Raw genomic sequence first — 17,477 nt, forward strand, 5'->3', positions numbered from 1 at the left:
TAACGAGTATGAGGTAGCAGGTAACAGGTGATGAACATATATTTATTCACACTCACTAGCCTTATTCATAGATTATTGGACTATAATAATAAATAAATCCATTGTTTTAATTAATATTCTTATAATTGGGTTTATTTGGGCCTTAACTATTATTATTGTTAATTTTGTGTTTTTAGAGTAAATTATCCGGAGGAAGCATCTACCTTTGTGAATGGGCCAAATATGCAAAAGTCCAAGTTGCTTCTTGAGCCAAAACAGGAAATAAATTCTAAGGAGAAGAAAGATAAAATAAAATCTACAATATCTCAGAAACAGAATTGGAAGCAAATCTTCTGCAAAATATAAGAATTCTGGAAAGATAAAAACTTGGAAACAGTTAACAAAATATAAACTACAATATTCTCTCAAGATCCTTGGAGCATAAAAGCCTATAAAAGGACACAAGCATCAAGGAGAAAAGGGAGAGCTTCATAGGGTTTTCTTAGTTTATTTTCTTCTTAGTAATTCTTTTGTTTTGCCTCCGCATGGAAGGCTAAACCTTTTTGGTTGATTCTTTTGTAATTCCCCATTGAGTTCTGAGGTTTTGTTCAATAAAAGTTTCGATTTTTAATTCTCTATAGCAGTTGTTTTTATTGTCTAATCTCCTGGAAAACTGGTTTTTGTGAGAGGTTGTACTTGAACGCATGATTGAGAGTCTTCCTTATCTTAAACTTTGGTTTCTTAGTTAGTTCACATTGTTCTAATTAATTTCTTGGGCGCATGATTCAAGGGAGAGGAGGTAAGCATTCCCATGGAGTATACGCATGGAACAAAGTGGGTATTGATTAAACTAGTAGACGCATGCTTTACTGGTGAGTTTCAGTTGAATCAGATCAGCGCATGTTCAATCTGGTTTAGTTCTGTTGGAGGATTGAGAAAAGATTAATCTTTAGAGAACCTGTGAAGAATTCAATGGTGGAAGAACTTGGGATCAACCACTTTTTATTTGTTATTTCAATCTCTTTTATATTTTATGCACAACTATCTCAAACCCCCTTTTCATCTTTATTGTTATTGCTAACTTTTATTGCTTGCAGATAGATTTTAAACCCTGATCAACTGATTTTACTATTGGATTCGCTGGGAGACGACTTGGGGACATTTGTCCACAATTATACTATCATCTCTCTAGTGTTAGACAAGTCTATGCTAGAATCATATTAACAGGTAAGAGGTAACGAGTAGCAGGTATGAGGTATGAGGTAGCAGGTATGAGGTATGAGGTAGCAGGTAGCATGTAGCAGGTAACAGGTATGAGGTAGCAGGTAGCAGGTTAACAGGTTAACAGGTAGGAGTAGGGAGGAGCAGGTAGCAGGTTAACAGGTTAACAGGTTAAAACAGGTTAAACCAGGTAGCAGGTAGCAGGTAGCAGGTAAGAGGTAACGAGTAGCAGGTATGAGGTAGTAGGTAGTAGGTATGAGGTAGCAGGTAGCAGGTATGAGGTAGCAGGTAGCAGGTAGCAGGTACCAGGTACCAGGTTAACAAGTTAAAGCAGGTTAAAGCAGGTTAACAGGTAACAGGTATGAGGTAGCAGGTAGCAGGTAGCAGGTTAACAGGTTAACAGGTAGGAGCAGGGAGGAGCAGGGAGGAGCAGGTAGCATGTTAACAGGTTAAAACAGGTTAACAGGTTAAAACAGGTTAAACCAGGTAGCAGGTAGCAGGTAGCAAGAAACATGTTAACAGGTAACAGGTAAGAGGTAACGAGTAGCAGGCATGAGGTAGCAGGTAGCAGGTACCAGGTACCAGGTTAATAGGTTAAAGCAGGTTAACAGGTTAAAGCAGGGTAACAGGTTAAAGCAGGTTAACAGATAGCAGGTTAACAGGTAACAGGTTCACAGGTTATAGCAGGTTGCAGGTAACAGGTTAAAGCAGGTTAGCAGGTTAAAGCAGGTATGAGGTAGCAGGTAGCAGGTAGCAGGTAGCAGGTAGCAGGTAGCAGGTAGCAGGTAGCAGGTAGCAGGTAGCAGGTAGCAGGTAGCAGGTAGCAGGTAGCAGGTAGCAGGTAGCAGGTAGCAGGTAGCAGGTAGCAGGTAGCAGGTAGCAGGTAGCAGGTAGCAGGTAGCAGGTAGCAGGTAGCAGGTAGCAGGTAACAGGTAACAGGTAACAGGTAACAGGTAACAGGTAACAGGTAACAGGTAACAGGTAACAGGTAACAGGTAACAGGTAACAGGTAACAGGTAACAGGTAACAGGTAACAGGTAACAGGTAACAGGTTAACAGGTTAACAGGTTAACAGGTTAACAGGTAGGAGCAGGGAGGAGCAGGTAGCAGGTTAACAGGTTAAACCAGATAGCAGGTAGCAGGTAGAAGGTAAGAGGTAATGAGTAGCAGGTATGAGGTAGTAGGTAATAGGTATGAGGTAGCAGGTGGCAGGTAGCAGGTATGAGGTAGCAGGTAGCAGGTACCAGGTACCAGGTTAAAGCAGGTTGCAGGTAACAGGTTAAAGCAGGTATGAGGTATGAGGTAGCAGGTATGAGGTAGCAGGTAGCAGGTAGCAGGTATGAGGTAGTAGGTACCAGGTACCAGGTACCAGGTACCAGGTTAAAGCAGGTAACAGGTTATAGCAGGTTGCAGGTAACAGGTTATAGCAGGTAACAGGTTAAAGCAGGTTAGCAGGTTAAAGCAGGTATGAGGTAGCAGGTAGCAGGTAACAGGTAGAAGGTAGCAGGTAACAGGTAACAGGTAACAGGTAACAGGTAACAGGTAACAGGTAACAGGTAACAGGTAACAGGTTAACAGGTTAACAGGTTAACAGGTTAACAGGTAGGAGCAGGGAGGAGCAGGTAGCAGGTTAACAGGTTAACAGGTTAAAACAGGTTAAATCAGATAGCAGGTAGCAGGTAGAAGGTAAGAGGTAATGAGTAGCAGGTATGAGGTAGTAGGTAGTAGGTATAAGGTAGCAGGTAGCAGGTAGTAGGTACCAGGTACCAGGTACCAGGTTAACGCAGGTTGCAGGTAACAGGTTAAAGCAGGTTAGCAGGTTAAAGCAGGTATGAGGTATGAGGTAGCAGGTATGAGGTAGCAGGTAGCAGGTATGAGGTAGCAGGTACCAGGTACCAGGTACCAGGTTAAAGCAGGTAACAGGTTATAGCAGGTTGCAGGTAACAGGTTATAGCAGGTAACAGGTTAAAGCAGGTTAGCAGGTTAAAGCAGGTATGAGGTATGAGATAGCAGGTAGCAGGTAGCAGGTAGCAGGTAGCAGGTAGCAGGTAGCAGGTAGCTGGTAACAGGTAGCTGGTAGCTGGTAGCAGGTAGCAGGTAGCAGGTAGCAGGTAGCAGGTAACAGGTAACAGGTAACAGGTAACAGGTAACAACAGGTAACAAGTAACAGGAGGTAACAGGTAACAGGTTAACAGGTTAACAGGTTAACAGGTTAACAGGTTAACAGGTAGGAGTAGGGAGGAGCAGGTAGCAGGTTAACAGGTTAAAACAGGTTAAACCAGATAGCAGGTAGCAGGTAGAAGGTAAGAGGTAATGAGTAGCAGGTATGAGGTAGTAGGTAGTAGGTATGAGGTAGCAGGTATGAGGTAGCAGGTAGCAGGTACCAGGTACCAGGTTAAAGCAGGTTGCAGGTAACAGGTTAAAGCAGGTTAGCAGGTTAAAGCAGGTTGCAGGTAACAGGTTAAAGCAGGTTAGCAGGTTAAAGCAGGTATGAGGTAGCAGGTACCAGGTACCAGGTAGCAGGTACCAGGTACCAGGTACCAGGTACCAGGTACCAGGTAGCAGGTAGCAGGTACCAGGTACCAGGTAGCAGGTACCAGGTAGCAGGTACCAGGTAGCAGGTACCAGGTTAAAGCAGGTACCAGGTTAAAGCAGGTACCAGGTTAAAGCAGGTACCAGGTTAAAGCAGGTACCAGGTTATAGCAGGTAACAGGTTAAAGCAAGTTAGCAGGTTAAAGCAGGTATGAGGTAGCAGGTAGCAGGTAGCAGGTAGAAGGTAGCAGGTAACAGGTAGCAGGTACCAGGTAGCAGGTACCAGGTAGCAGGTACCAGGTACCAGGTACCAGGTAGCAGGTACCAGGTACCAGGTACCAGGTTAAAGCAGGTACCAGGTTAAAGCAGGTACCAGGTTATAGCAGGTAACAGGTTAAAGCAGGTTAGCAGGTTAAAGCAGGTATGAGGTAGCAGGTAGCAGGTAGCAGGTAACAGGTAACAGGTAACAGGTAACAGGTAACAGGTAACAGGTAACAGGTAACAGGTAACAGGTAACAGGTAACAGGTAACAGGTAACAGGTAACAGGTAACAGGTAACAGGTAACAGGTAACAGGTAACAGGTAACATGTAACAGGTAACAGGTAACAGGTAACAGGTAACAGGTAACAGGTAACAGGTAACAGGTTAACAGGTAGGAGCAGGGAGGAGCAGGTAGCAGGTTAACAGGTTAAAACAGGTTAAACCAGATAGCAGGTAGCAGGTAGAAGGTAAGAGGTAATGAGTAGCAGGTATGAGGTAGTAGGTAGTAGGTATAAGGTAGCAGGTAGCAGGTAGTAGGTACCAGGTACCAGGTACCAGGTACCAGGTTGCAGGTAACAGGTTAAAGCAGGTTAGCAGGTTAAAGCAGGTATGAGGTATGAGGTAGCAGGTATAAGGTAGCAGGTAGCAGGTATGAGGTAGCAGGTAGCAGGTACCAGGTACCAGGTTAAAGCAGGTAACAGGTTATAGCAGGTTGCAGGTAACAGGTTATAGCAGGTAACAGGTTAAAGCAGGTTAGCAGGTTAAAGCAGGTATGAGGTAGCAGGTATGAGGTATGAGGTAGCAGGTAGCAGGTAGCAGGTAGCTGGTAGCTGGTAGCTGGTAGCTGGTAGCTGGTAGCTGGTAGCTGGTAGCTGGTAGCTGGTAGCTGGTAGCAGGTAGCAGGTAGCAGGTAGCAGGTAGCAGGTAACAGGTAACAGGTAACAGGTAACAGGTAACAGGTAACAGGACAGGTAACAGGTAACAGGTAACAGGTAACAGTAACAGGTTAACAGGTAACAACAGGTAACAGGTTAACAGGTAACAACAGGTTAACAGGTTAACAGGTAGGAGCAGGGAGGAGCAGGGAGGAGCAGGTAGCAGGTTAGCAGGTTAACAGGTTAAAACAGGTTAAACCAGATAGCAGGTAGCAGGTAGAAGGTAAGAGGTAATGAGTAGCAGGTATGAGGTAGTAGGTAGTAGGTATGAGGTAGCAGGTAGCAGGTACCATGTACCAGGTTAAAGCAGGTTGCAGGTAACAGGTTAAAGCAGGTTAGCAGGTTAGAGCAGGTATGAGGTAGCAGGTAGCAGGTAGCAGGTACCAGGTACCAGGTACCAGGTACCAGGTACCAGGTACCAGGTACCAGGTACCAGGTACCAGGTACCAGGTACCAGGTACCAGGTAGCAGGTAGCAGGTAGCAGGTACCAGGTACCAGGTACCAGGTACCAGGTACCAGGTTAAAGCAGGTACCAGGTTAAAGCAGGTACCAGGTTAAAGCAGGTACCAGGTTAAAGCAGGTACCAGGTTAAAGCAGGTACCAGGTAGCAGGTTATAGCAGGTACCAGGTTAGAGCAGGTACCAGGTACCAGGTTAGAGCAGGTTAGAGCAGGTGGGAGCAGGGAGCAGGTGGGAGCAGGGAGCAGGTGGGAGCAGGGAGCAGGGAGCAGGGAGCAGGGAGCAGGGAGCAGGGAGCAGGGAGCAGGGAGCAGGGAGCAGGGAGCAGGGAGCAGGGAGCAGGGAGCAGGGAGCAGGGAGCAGGGAGCAGGGAGCAGGGAGCAGGGAGCAGGGAGCAGGGAGCAGGGAGCAGGGAGCAGGGAGCAGGGAGCAGGGAGCAGGTTAGAGCGGGCAGCGGGCAGCGGGCAGCGGGCAGCGGGCAGCGGGCAGCGGGCAGCGGGCAGCGGGCAGCGGGCAGCGGGCAACGGGCAACGGGCAACGGGCAACGGGCAACGGGCAACGGGCAACGGGCAACGGGCAACGGGCAACGGGCAACGGGCAACGGGCAATTCTTTAAGTACGTATGACCGTGGAACCTAAACAAATATGAAAGTTTAACTGGACAAATCACTTTTCTGTTTATGAATGATAACCCTATATAATTAGCTAGACCTGAAATTACCACACGAGGCTTTTCAACCTTCACTCAAACAATAGAAGCTAAAGCACGACACATAAATAAAATTAATTAAACGAGACAACGCTCACATACTTACGAGCTTCGTTAGTATCGACCTTGTTGTTGGGTTATGACACATCCAAACACTTTCAACCTTCCATCATTGATTTGGGGAAAGATGGTTTTTGCTGGAACAGAAAATTCGATAGTATGAAGGATAGTACAAATGAAAAACGAAAAAAACAAATCATTTCTCAAAATTAAATGCATCAATTGGAACCGTTGGATCGAATGAGAAACTCACTTTCAACTGAAACCGTTCGATGGAACTTGATTAGGGTTTTCATTCACATGGAGCACGTGCTATCCTGGTGGCATGTCGACACGAGTGAGGGCCGTATGCTACTGGGCATTGTTTAAGCCCAATAGGGAACACTCAAGCCCAATAATAATAATAATAATAATAATAATAATAATATACTCTTGGACATATATACGGTATTTTACTCTATTAATGGTAAATACACAAAATAAATAGATGTAACAAATCCATAAGTCTGTTGAATTTTCAGACAAATAACTTTATCTTCCAAAATAAAATTTTAATAGTAAATTAAAGTAGTGTTATTAATATATTTATGTAAAATGTTTGCCATTAGATGAGAACAAATTGGTGTGGAAGGCAACCCAATGAACTTGCTTTAATGTCAATCACCCTCTTAATCTATATGATAGAATTTGGGACATTACTTCTTCCACTTCTGATTATGAAAGTTTCCATTTTATCCTTTTTTTTTTATTCAATCTGAAAATTATTTTTATTTTTCATATTATACAATTTAAATTTATTTTTCCTTCTTAAAAATAGAATTTTAGGTTATACATTAATCCCAAGTTAAAAATAACTTACAAAAGGTAAAAAATAACATTTAAATTATACAATCCCAAAATTAAAAATAACTTTTGGACTTACTATAAGTCCAAAATGAAAAGCAACTTATTGATTATATAATCTGAATTTATTTTTTAAAAATTGAAAGTTTGTTTTAAAAAAAATGATTTTTTAAATAAAAATAAAAATTTCAGATTATGTAATCTATATGTAATTAAAAATGATTTGGAGATCCCACCCTCCTCACGCCGAGACTGTCAACTCGTGTGTGAGACTATATATTATGGGTGGTCCGATAGCGGCCCAATAGCGGGTGGTACGATAGGCCCAACATAAACACTTGCTAGGATAGGTTCGAAAATGGTTGTGATACCATGTTACAAGGTGGACTTTAAGCCTAACTCAATCCCATAAAACCGGCTCATGAAGTGAGGTTTGCACCCACTTATATACAATGAAAGGCTCTAATCTCTAGTCGATGTGAGATCTTCAACAATATGTGAAGAACATTGCCTAGTATCATATTAAGAAGTGAACTTTAAGTCTAAGTTAATCTTATAAAATCAGTTTATAAGATAAAATTTGCATTTACTCCTATATTATGAAATGTCCTTATCTTTATTCGATATGTGATCTCCAACCATATCTGGAAATAACATTTTGTGTAACTGTTTTATTTTTGACAAGTCGTGACTTAGTCAATGGATATTGATGTGTATGAAGTGTTGGAAATTTTTGTAGATACGTGCAAGGAGAGTAAAGAGAACGCACTTTGAGAGGCATACTTATGAATGAAATTGGCTTTAAAATATCAACAAAGCTCCAACCAATTGAATGGCTCAAGCATACTGATTTTCTGTATGAATCTACTTCCCATGAAAATGAAATATTTGAGAAGATATGTTAAAGTCTTTGATTTTTCTTCATCTAAACTTTGAATACGTTCCACTGAATCAAACTTAATTGCACTGGTTATTTATTAGCAAATCATGTTCATGAATACTCCCTTGAGAATGTATATTTTTTATTCAATATTTCATAGTGAAATCATCTTTCTTAGTGTGAAATATCAACTACTTCATCGTGTCTTGTTCAATAATTCCACAAGTGAGTACCTATGTGGATATTCAATAGATTAGTTTTAATTGTAATTTTAATTTATATGCTATAATTGTCCAATAAAAATAATAATGATTAGAAAATCCAAATCTGTTGCTAAAAATTCAACAAATACTAATGATGTATTGCACAAAATATTAGGAAGAATATTTAAAAGGTAAAATTGGTATTCAACTTCACACGATATTTTTAATTTGTTGATATGTGTTCTTATAGTTTAAAGGAATATATTAATAATGTTTGAAATAATATAATATTCAAATTATATACATTGATAGGCATGGGTCCATTAACAATTAAAGTACAACGAGATAGCATAAGAAAAATGAAGTTATTGACGATGCAGAATGATGGGAATTTGGTGTTGAGGAATTCACTTTCCAACGTTATATGACGATGTTAAATAGATTACCTAACTTATTATTCATAGTTTAATTAGTCTTCTGGATTTATCTTTGCCTATATATTTCACACTTATGTATTAGTTAATTCGCTTTTGAATATAAGAGTTGTTTACTCTTTTGGGATTTTTGGAACTCTTCTACTTCTGGATCCTGGAAACCTAACCGGGTTCGCTGTCAATTGTGTTCTAAAACTGGTCATAATGCGCTTCAATGTTGGCATTGGATTAGTAGGCCATCTTCTTCCACGGTCATTGCCAACACATATCAATTTTCTACTATATCTCTTGATGATGGGGAACCATCAATTCTTGGGACACCCTTCACTATCGAAGACCCTCTATGGTATCCGGACAGTGGGACCTCTCACCATATGACACATAACCCAACTCTGTTTAGTGATAATATAATCAAGAATATCAAGGTTTTGCAAATGTTAAACTTAGTAATGGTGCAGGTATGACTATCTCTCATATTGATTCTGCATCTTGTGTTTCTCTTGTTACTAACACTGTTCTTTCTTTACAAAATATTTTGTATGTTCCTACTCTCAATAAAAACTTGTTAAGTGTTTCCAAATTTGCTAATGATAATAATATTTTCTTTGAGTTTTACTCTTATTTTTGTTATGTTAAACATCAAGTAACCAAGCAAATTTTGTTTCAAGGCATCATTAAAGATGGTTTATACGTTTTTCATGCTCTAAGATCATCTCCTTACTATGCTAATTACACGTCTTTTAAATTTGAAAAACCTGCTTTGCAGTTGTGGCACAACAGACTTGGACATTACAGTTTTAATGTAGTCAAGAACATCTTAAATCAATGTAATATTACTTGTAATGCTAAACCTGTTTTTTGTGATGCGTGTGTTCAAGTGAAAACTCATAAACTTCATTTTTCGTCTTCTATGATTGTTTATACTTTGCCTTTACAATTAACATACATTGATATATGGGATCGTTTCTATGCATGCTACGAATGATGAAAAATGTTATATTTTGTTTTTATATGCTTATTCCAAATTCACTTGGTTGTATTTAGTCTTACAATTAAAACTATTCAAACTGATAATGCAAAAGAGTTTCATTGTTTCAAGTCTTTTATCAATGAATCTGGTATACAACATCGTTTCACTTGCCCACATACACATGATCAAAATGGTGCCATTGAAAGGAAGCATCGTCATATAGCTGATACATGGTTGTCTATGCTCTCTGTGACTTCTCTTCTTATGAATTTTTGGGGTGAAGCTTTTCTCACAGCTAGTTAGATTATCAATGTTCTTCCATATTTTTTCATACAAAGGTAAGACTTCTCATGAACTTCTTTTTCATAAGAAACATAATTATACTGCATTTAAAAGTTTTGGTTGTGCTTGTTATCCTCTCCTCCGTTCCTACAATCTTAATAAATTAAATTTTAGGTGTTCCTGTTGTTTATTTCTTGGCTATAGTCAATGTAATAAAGACTACATTTGTTGTTCACCTAATGGTAGAATATATATATATATATGTATATATATATGTATATATATGTGTATATATATGTGTATATATATATGTGTATATATATATATATATGTGTATATATATATATATGTGTGTGTGTATATAGGCATGTAGTTTTTAATGAACATATTTTTCCATATTCTATTCCAAAATATGGTTTTTTTATCTAAATCTGATGATGCCCTTGTGTCTCAAATTGCTCCTCCTATTTTAACTGTGATCTCACTACAAGAAAATCATGACATAAAAATCAATTTTAGAAAAATAAATAAAAATAGTTGCTATAAGTGACTAAATTAGAGACCATTTTAAAAACTAAAAAAAAATTGGTTTATAAATTAGTTTATATTATTGTTAAATGGTTTCTAAATTGGTATCTAATTAACTACCAATGTTTTTGCTACCAAATTTAGAAACTATTTAACAATAATAGAAACTAATTTAGAAACTTTAGTTTCTAAAATGACGTCTAATTTAGTTATTATAACAATACAATTAATTATTTTTTGTTTCTAAAATTGGTTTCTATTTCATGATTTTCTTCTAGTCTCTTTTCCTTTCCTCCTTCCATTCCTATTTCTCATCCTATTACTCTGCCCACATCACCTTTACACAATCACATCCTCACCCTGCTGTCACCACCACTGATTTTTTTTCCCTTTATCTAATCAAAATGTTCATCCTATGACTACTGGGCTAAGTCTGGTATTTCCAAGCCCAAAGTATATACTACATCTCTTGTTTTTGTGCCTTCTGAATCTGTCAATTTCAAAACTGCACTCCAATCTCCTCAATGGAATCAAGCCATGCAAAATGAATATCGTGCTCTGATCGAGAATAGAACTTGGACTTTTACTCCTTTACCACTAGAGCAAACATTATTGGCTGCAAATGGATCTTTAAGAACAAGTATAATGCAGATGACACGTTTCAGCGTCACAAGGCATGGCTTGTGGCTAAAAGGCATAGTCAAACGTCTTGACTATTTAGAGACATTTAGTCCTGTAATCAAACATACTACCATTAGAGTGGTGCTTGCTCACGCAGTGTCTGCTCAATGGAACATTCATCAAATCGACGTCAATAATGCGTTTTTAAATGGTGATCTGCATGAGAATGTCTACATGCAAAAACCACCAGGTATTATCTCTCCCAATCCTCAGCTAGTGTGTAAGCTTAACAAAGCTATTTACGGCCTCAAACAAGCACCTCATTCATGGTACAAAAAGCTAATATCACTCTTCAATATCTTGATTTTAATTCAATCACTAGTGATTTCATCACTTTTTGTTAGGTTTACTCATTCTTCTTTTTTGTTTGTACTTATATATGTAGATGATATTATTATCATTGGATCTGTACCTACTGATATTATTCTTCTTCTTTCCACTCCCAATTATGCTTTTCCTCACTTGTGCGTTTTTTCATTTTTTTTTCTTTCGCATTTCCTCACCATCCTTATTTTTTCAGAAAAGAGTCTTGCATCTCTTTCATTTTTTTTCAAGTAATTCAAACCATGTCTACTAAATATCATGAACACTAAAGAGACCTTTTCAACCTCCAAATTCATGTGAACAATACACCTATGCAATCAAACACAATGTAAAATATAATGTTTTTATTAATTTTGTAATATATATTTAAATAATTATATATATATATATATATCAAATAAAATAAATTTTATAAATTAAATATTTTTTTTAAATAAAATTCACACATCAGACTACAACATCAATGTATAGTTTACTGTATCTATTTTGTTTATTGTATGATTTATAATGGTATCAAAAATAGTCTATTGCATTATTTATACTCTCAACTACATGAATTATAAAAAATGAAATTTTTTATTAAAAATATTAAAATTTAAAAATATCAACACTAACATAAAAATTATCATAAAAAATATCTTTTTGGTCTTACTCAAATAAATAATTTCATAAATATTTTCTTGGTTATAAAAATTAAGTAACTAAAAATATCATTTACATATATTTTTACATGATTTTCATGAGAAAATGAAGTATTTTTTTAAAAATTATGTTATTTTTTCATATTTAATTAAATTTCTAACTTTTTTTAGTAATTTATCTGTTTAATATTTCTATTTATGAATACAAATAATTAAGAAATATACTCACTAGTAGAAGAATGTACTAATCTGTACAATTCACATCTTTTATATATTTGCAAAATATATTTTTTTGTTAAAAAAAATACTTGATTAACCTAATTTTTTTTTCAGTCTAAATTTATAAGATTTTTTAAAATATAAAATAATATTAAATTAAATAGATTAAGTTGTTTTTAAACAAATATTTACCAGTTGAATTTGCTTTATTTAGTCCAATTTTTTATCCTCATTTCTTAATCTTGGTTGGTCCCATCAACAGCAATCTAATAGTCTATATTTAGTTTATGGATTGGAGATGCTATCCATATATCTTAACTCTTAATGAGATGTATATAAGAGAAAAAAATTATCACTAAAAAATTATGATAGTACAAGAATATAGTAATATTTTGTTTATATTAAAGAAAATTTAAATAATATTTACAAATTAAAATAAAAGACTCTGAACATGGTCAGATTCCGACCGTTATATTATGACACAATTACCATTACTCAAAGCATAAAGTGCAGAGTGCATGTTTAGGAGTGTAAGAAGAAAAAGAGTGAAGAATGGAGAGAGTGACAGAGAAAGCAAAATTCGACTATGAAGCTCTTAGAAAGGCTCGCATGTTAGAGAATCAGGCATGTTTCAGAATTTGAGGTTGTTTGTCATGGAAATAGGTTGTTATGTTATGTGTTATGTTATATGTAATGCAACATTGTGTTGTTTGTTGCGCAGGCTCGGTTGGATTCTCTAGGTGTTGGAAAAACTGTTTCTGAGCTTCGACAACAAGTCATCAAGAAACAACAATCACGAAAGACTTACCAGAAGAAAGTGTATGGTCTCACCCCTTTGCGCCGCTCCCTGAGAATCAGCAACAACCTTACGCCGCCACACTCTCAACCTTCCAGAATCACTTCCACACAATCGCAACCTTCTAAAATCACTTCCACACCTTCCAGAATCACTTCCACACAATCACAACCTTCTAAAATCACTTCCACACCTTCCAGAATCACTTCCACACTGCCCACACCCCTTTTAACCCCAAAACAAGGTTTATTCTTTTATTTCTTCTTCACTACTTTTGTTCATATTAAATATAATGATTTTTCATAACTAATTAAAAAAGCTATTGACACAATATTTTAATCATCCTTCAAACATACATACATACATGTGAAAATACACCACTTTTTTTATGAACATTGGTTTGAAAATTAATGTTTAATTTTATGTTATTCTTCCTCTTTGAAGGAATAATATTATGTATAATGTATGTACTAGTGAAGAAGAAACATGTGACAACCACAGAGTATCCTTGAAAGATCAAATCTGTTACATACTTCTGATTCAAGCAGTGTTTTTGTGGTGATTTTTTCTGTGAAAGGTGACTGTTTACTGCATTTTTGTGACAGATAAGGTAACTTTGTATGGAGAGAAAGAAGAGAAGCAGAGACCTGCCAATGCTCCTCTGGTGAACCTAAGCGATGCTGATCTTTTGCTTTCATCAGAGAATTCTGCTAGACGATGTAATAGCAAAGGCAGAGGTAGTATCTACAATCCAGTTTTGGGAATATGCTGCCATTTTTGCAGGTTCATTTTCTCAGCCTTCTTTTTAATCACAGTCACATTTATAAATGTAATATTTTAGTTTCTTTTCTGTTAATTAAGTTAATGATCACAAATTCTATGCAGTTTGTGGTAAATGCTTTATATCATTATATTAGAAACTAATGTAAAATGGTGATATTGAGCTTGGTAATTACTTAAGAAGTTTCTTGATAAGTAAAAGGTTTAGTGTGGAGCTCTCTATATGCACAAGTATGTTATATTTGAGATATAGATGATGATGACATTGCAATGTTAAACACAAATGCAGGCAAAAGAAATTGTGTGGTGAAGAAGACTGCAAGAGATGTGGCAATTTTGATGTGAATGAACCATGTTTGGGTTAGATTTAAAATGGTCTTACTTTTTGTGGTTTTTTTTTGTTAGTACAATGTTTGTAACATTTTGACAATGGTTTCCTAACAGGAAAGACTGATTGTTCTGTCTGTCACTCAAGCACGGGTGTTTTCTGTAGAGCCTGTCTGAAGGTTCGATATGGTGAAGGTAAGAAACAATAGTTAAACAAAAGTTAAGGTAGCTAGACAAAAAGATTCAAATTGAATTACCAAAAAGGGTTGGTGTCAATTGTTGCACAGAAAGATAAAGTCCACACCTTATTTTTTTACCCTTTTTAAAACATCTATGCTCTAAAATTTGTTTCATTAGAAATTGATGGTGTGTTTGAGAAACTCTTGCTGCAAAAGGTACCAAGTTCTTTTCATGCAAGTGTGAACTTCTCTTTGATGCCTTGCAAATGAAAAAACAAACATGAACTTTTAACTCAATTTTGATACTCTATAAAGAACATAGCAAGGCTTATTAACTGCTATTAACTATTCACTATTGTTCTATTCTAGAAATTGAGGAAGTGAGAGAGAACAAGGGATGGATGTGTCCACACTGCATAGAAAAACAAGGAATAAAGCCTTATTGGATATGTAACAGGTAGAGCCATTAAATTTTAGCTCCTATTCTTCTTTATGGTTTGGATACTGTAAATAAAAAGATGCAGACATGATTTTGCAGTGCAGAGTTCCTTTAAGGCACATAAACTTGACCTATATCTTATTCATCTGATTCAAGATGTTGTCTCTTTTTTGCTATGATTGATAATTAGTTCAATATGCTTGAGGAAAAGAAAGATGCCTCCAACTGGAATAGCAGTGTTCAAAGGTTAGCCTTTTTTGTATTCTCAGTTGTTTCTGTTGCTGTAATTGATATATCTTTGTAGTGAGTTTGTAACTTTTGATTCACTGAAATGATGAAGCTCGGGAAATGGGATACAAATCAGTGGCACATCTACTAATGGAAGAACAACTTAAACAATGCAAGTGATGATGATGATCATACCCATTGTATTCATAACAATTGGTACATCAGTGGAGTTATATTCTCACTCATTTGCTTTTGTAACATTCTATAGTCACACCACTATTTATTTCTATGAGAAACAACTATAATTTCTATGTTACCGGTTTGAATGTCCATGACCTCAAATTTATTTGGATAAAAACCAAAAAGGTATGTCTCTAAGTATGGGAACAACCACTAATTACCACTAGGATAATGATATATTGAAAATCCTAATTTTTTATACAATCACGATTACAATCCTCAATATTATTATTTTAATATTTTTTCATATCATTTAATTACAGATTTATCCTTTATTATATATATTTTTATCTAAATCAATCACATCAAAAGTTGTCAAAGTATCATTTATTGGTAACATGAGATTTAGGCGATCAAAAAAATTATTAAAAAAAATACAATCATCCTAAGATTTTGCCTAAAAAGAAAAATTATAAGTACAAAAGATTTTATTTATTTATTATTATTCACACTAAAACCCAGGTTAGAGGAAAGGTATTCACAAGGTTCTTTTAATTCAGCACAATGTCAAAATAAAATAAATAAAAGGTAAATTAGTTTTTTAAAAGTAGAAAATGGTTTTTAAAAAGTTTTGTGAGCTTATTAATTGATTACATTTTTTAATAATTAATTAAATTGTTCTTGATGAGGTTCAAAATAGAATAATTGATTAGGTCCTTTTTAACGGATTAATTGAGAGAGTTGGGAATCAAAGTCTCAAAATTTTAATCAATTACCTTCTTTTATAATGGTAATATATTTATTCACACTCAATAAATTTAATAATAGATTATTAGATTATAATAATAAATAAATTCATTGTTTTAATCAATATTCATATAATTAGGTTTATTTGAGTCTTAACTATTATTTTTGTTAAATTTGTGTTTTTAAGAATAAATTGGTCAAATATGCAAAAGTCTGAGTTGTTTCTTTGAATCAAAACAGAAAACAAAAAATTTGAGAAGAGGAAAGATAAAATAAAAGCTACAACATTTCAGAAATAGAATCAAGAGCAAATCTTATGCAGAATACAATAATTATGTGAAGTTGTAAACGTTAATAAAATCTAAACTACAATATTTTTCTAAGATCCTTGGAGCAGGAAAAGCCTATAAAAAGACAAAGCCTATAAATTTATGTGAAGAGCTTCAGAGGGTTTTCTTAGTTTCTTTTCTTCTTTGTAGTTTTGCCTCCAAATGTAAAGCTAAAACATTTTTTGGTTGATTCCTTTTGTAATTTTCCATCGAGTTCTTATGTTTTGATGAATAAAAATTTCATTTTTCAATTCTTGATAGCAATTGTTTTTATTGTCTAATCTACTGGAAGTTTTTGTGAGATTGTACTTGAACGTATGATTGAGAATCTTCCTTATCGTAAACTTTGGTTTTTTAGTTAGTTCGCTTTGTTCTAATTAATTTCTTGGGCGCATGATTCAAGAGAGAGGAGATAAGCATTCTCATGGAGTATATACATGGAACAAAGTGGTGGGTAATGATTAAACCAACATGTTTTACTGGTGAGCTTCAGTTGAATCAAATTGGCGCATAGTTCTGTTTGAGGATTGTAAAAGGAATGATCTTTAGAAAACCTATGAGAAATTCATTGGTGGAAGAACTTGAGAGTCAAATCATCATTTATATTTTCCCTACTTAACGATCACAACCCTTCTGCTTTACTGTTATTGCTAATTTTCATTGTTTGCATATAGATTTTGAATTCTATTCACTAGAATCATTATTGGATTCGTTGGGAGACGAGTTTAGGTCATTTGACCACTTCTATATTATCATCTTTATAGCATTAGACAAGTTTATACTAGAATCATCGTAATTTGACAGCAAAACGACAACTATCAATCATCAATTAAATATATGTATTTTTTACAAAACAAAAATAATTGATTAACACGATCAATTGAAATGAAAAGCATTGCAACTATTTTTTAAAATTCTATTGAGAATAATCAATTAACACCTTATTTGATCAATTAAATCCACCGATATTTAATTTTAATTATCATCTTCTTATATATATAAATAGAGCTTTTGACTAAATATTTTACACAATTACAATGAAATATCAAGTTACACACTAGTGTACATTTATTTATAAATATGTCATTTAATTTATCTCTATGTCTTATTTATTTAATTATCTATATTTATGTCATTTAATTTATCTCTAGTTACGAGCTGATTTTGTTTATTTATTTATATTTGTCATTTAATTTATCTCTAGTTATGCACCAATCCTATTATTTTATTATTATTTAATTTATATTTAGTTAGAAGCTGACCCTGATTATTTATTTATAATTATGTTCTTTAATTTAACTTCAATTACG

At 35.3% G+C, this 17,477-nt stretch overlaps 2 protein-coding genes across 2 annotated transcripts; both read left to right on the top strand.

The window, feature by feature from the left end:
- Positions 1-5,162: 5,162 nt before the first annotated feature.
- On the top strand, positions 5,163-6,027 carry LOC137838901 (uncharacterized). Its single transcript, XM_068648109.1, has 2 exons — positions 5,163-5,229; positions 5,552-6,027. Exons 1-2 carry the CDS (start codon positions 5,163-5,165, stop codon positions 6,025-6,027), a joined length of 543 nt encoding a protein of 180 aa, XP_068504210.1.
- Positions 6,028-12,646: 6,619 nt separating this feature from the next.
- Positions 12,647-15,227, top strand: LOC137837920 (uncharacterized). Its single transcript, XM_068647098.1, has 8 exons — positions 12,647-12,786; positions 12,884-13,202; positions 13,564-13,741; positions 14,028-14,098; positions 14,183-14,260; positions 14,614-14,701; positions 14,874-14,929; positions 15,024-15,227. The coding sequence occupies exons 1-8, from the start codon at positions 12,715-12,717 to the stop codon at positions 15,089-15,091; spliced, it is 930 nt and encodes a 309-aa protein (XP_068503199.1). The 5' UTR covers positions 12,647-12,714; the 3' UTR covers positions 15,092-15,227.
- Positions 15,228-17,477: the final 2,250 nt, after the last annotated feature.

Source organism: Phaseolus vulgaris, chromosome 4 (assembly GCF_000499845.2).
Source record: "Phaseolus vulgaris cultivar G19833 chromosome 4, P. vulgaris v2.0, whole genome shotgun sequence".
In the NCBI taxonomy this organism is placed as follows: Eukaryota; Viridiplantae; Streptophyta; class Magnoliopsida; order Fabales; family Fabaceae; genus Phaseolus; species Phaseolus vulgaris.

Coding starts and splice junctions, on each gene's coding strand:
- LOC137838901 (XM_068648109.1), top strand. CDS start 5,163: ATGAGTAGCAGGTATGAGGTAGTAGGTAGTAGGTATGAGGTAGCAGGT. Junction 5,230..5,551: donor TAGCAGGTACCATGTACCAG/GTTAAAGCAGGT, acceptor AGGTTATAGCAG/GTACCAGGTTAGAGCAGGTA.
- LOC137837920 (XM_068647098.1), top strand. CDS start 12,715: ATGGAGAGAGTGACAGAGAAAGCAAAATTCGACTATGAAGCTCTTAGA. Junction 13,203..13,563: donor CCTTTTAACCCCAAAACAAG/GTTTATTCTTTT, acceptor TTTTTGTGACAG/ATAAGGTAACTTTGTATGGA. Junction 14,261..14,613: donor GAAGGTTCGATATGGTGAAG/GTAAGAAACAAT, acceptor GTTCTATTCTAG/AAATTGAGGAAGTGAGAGAG.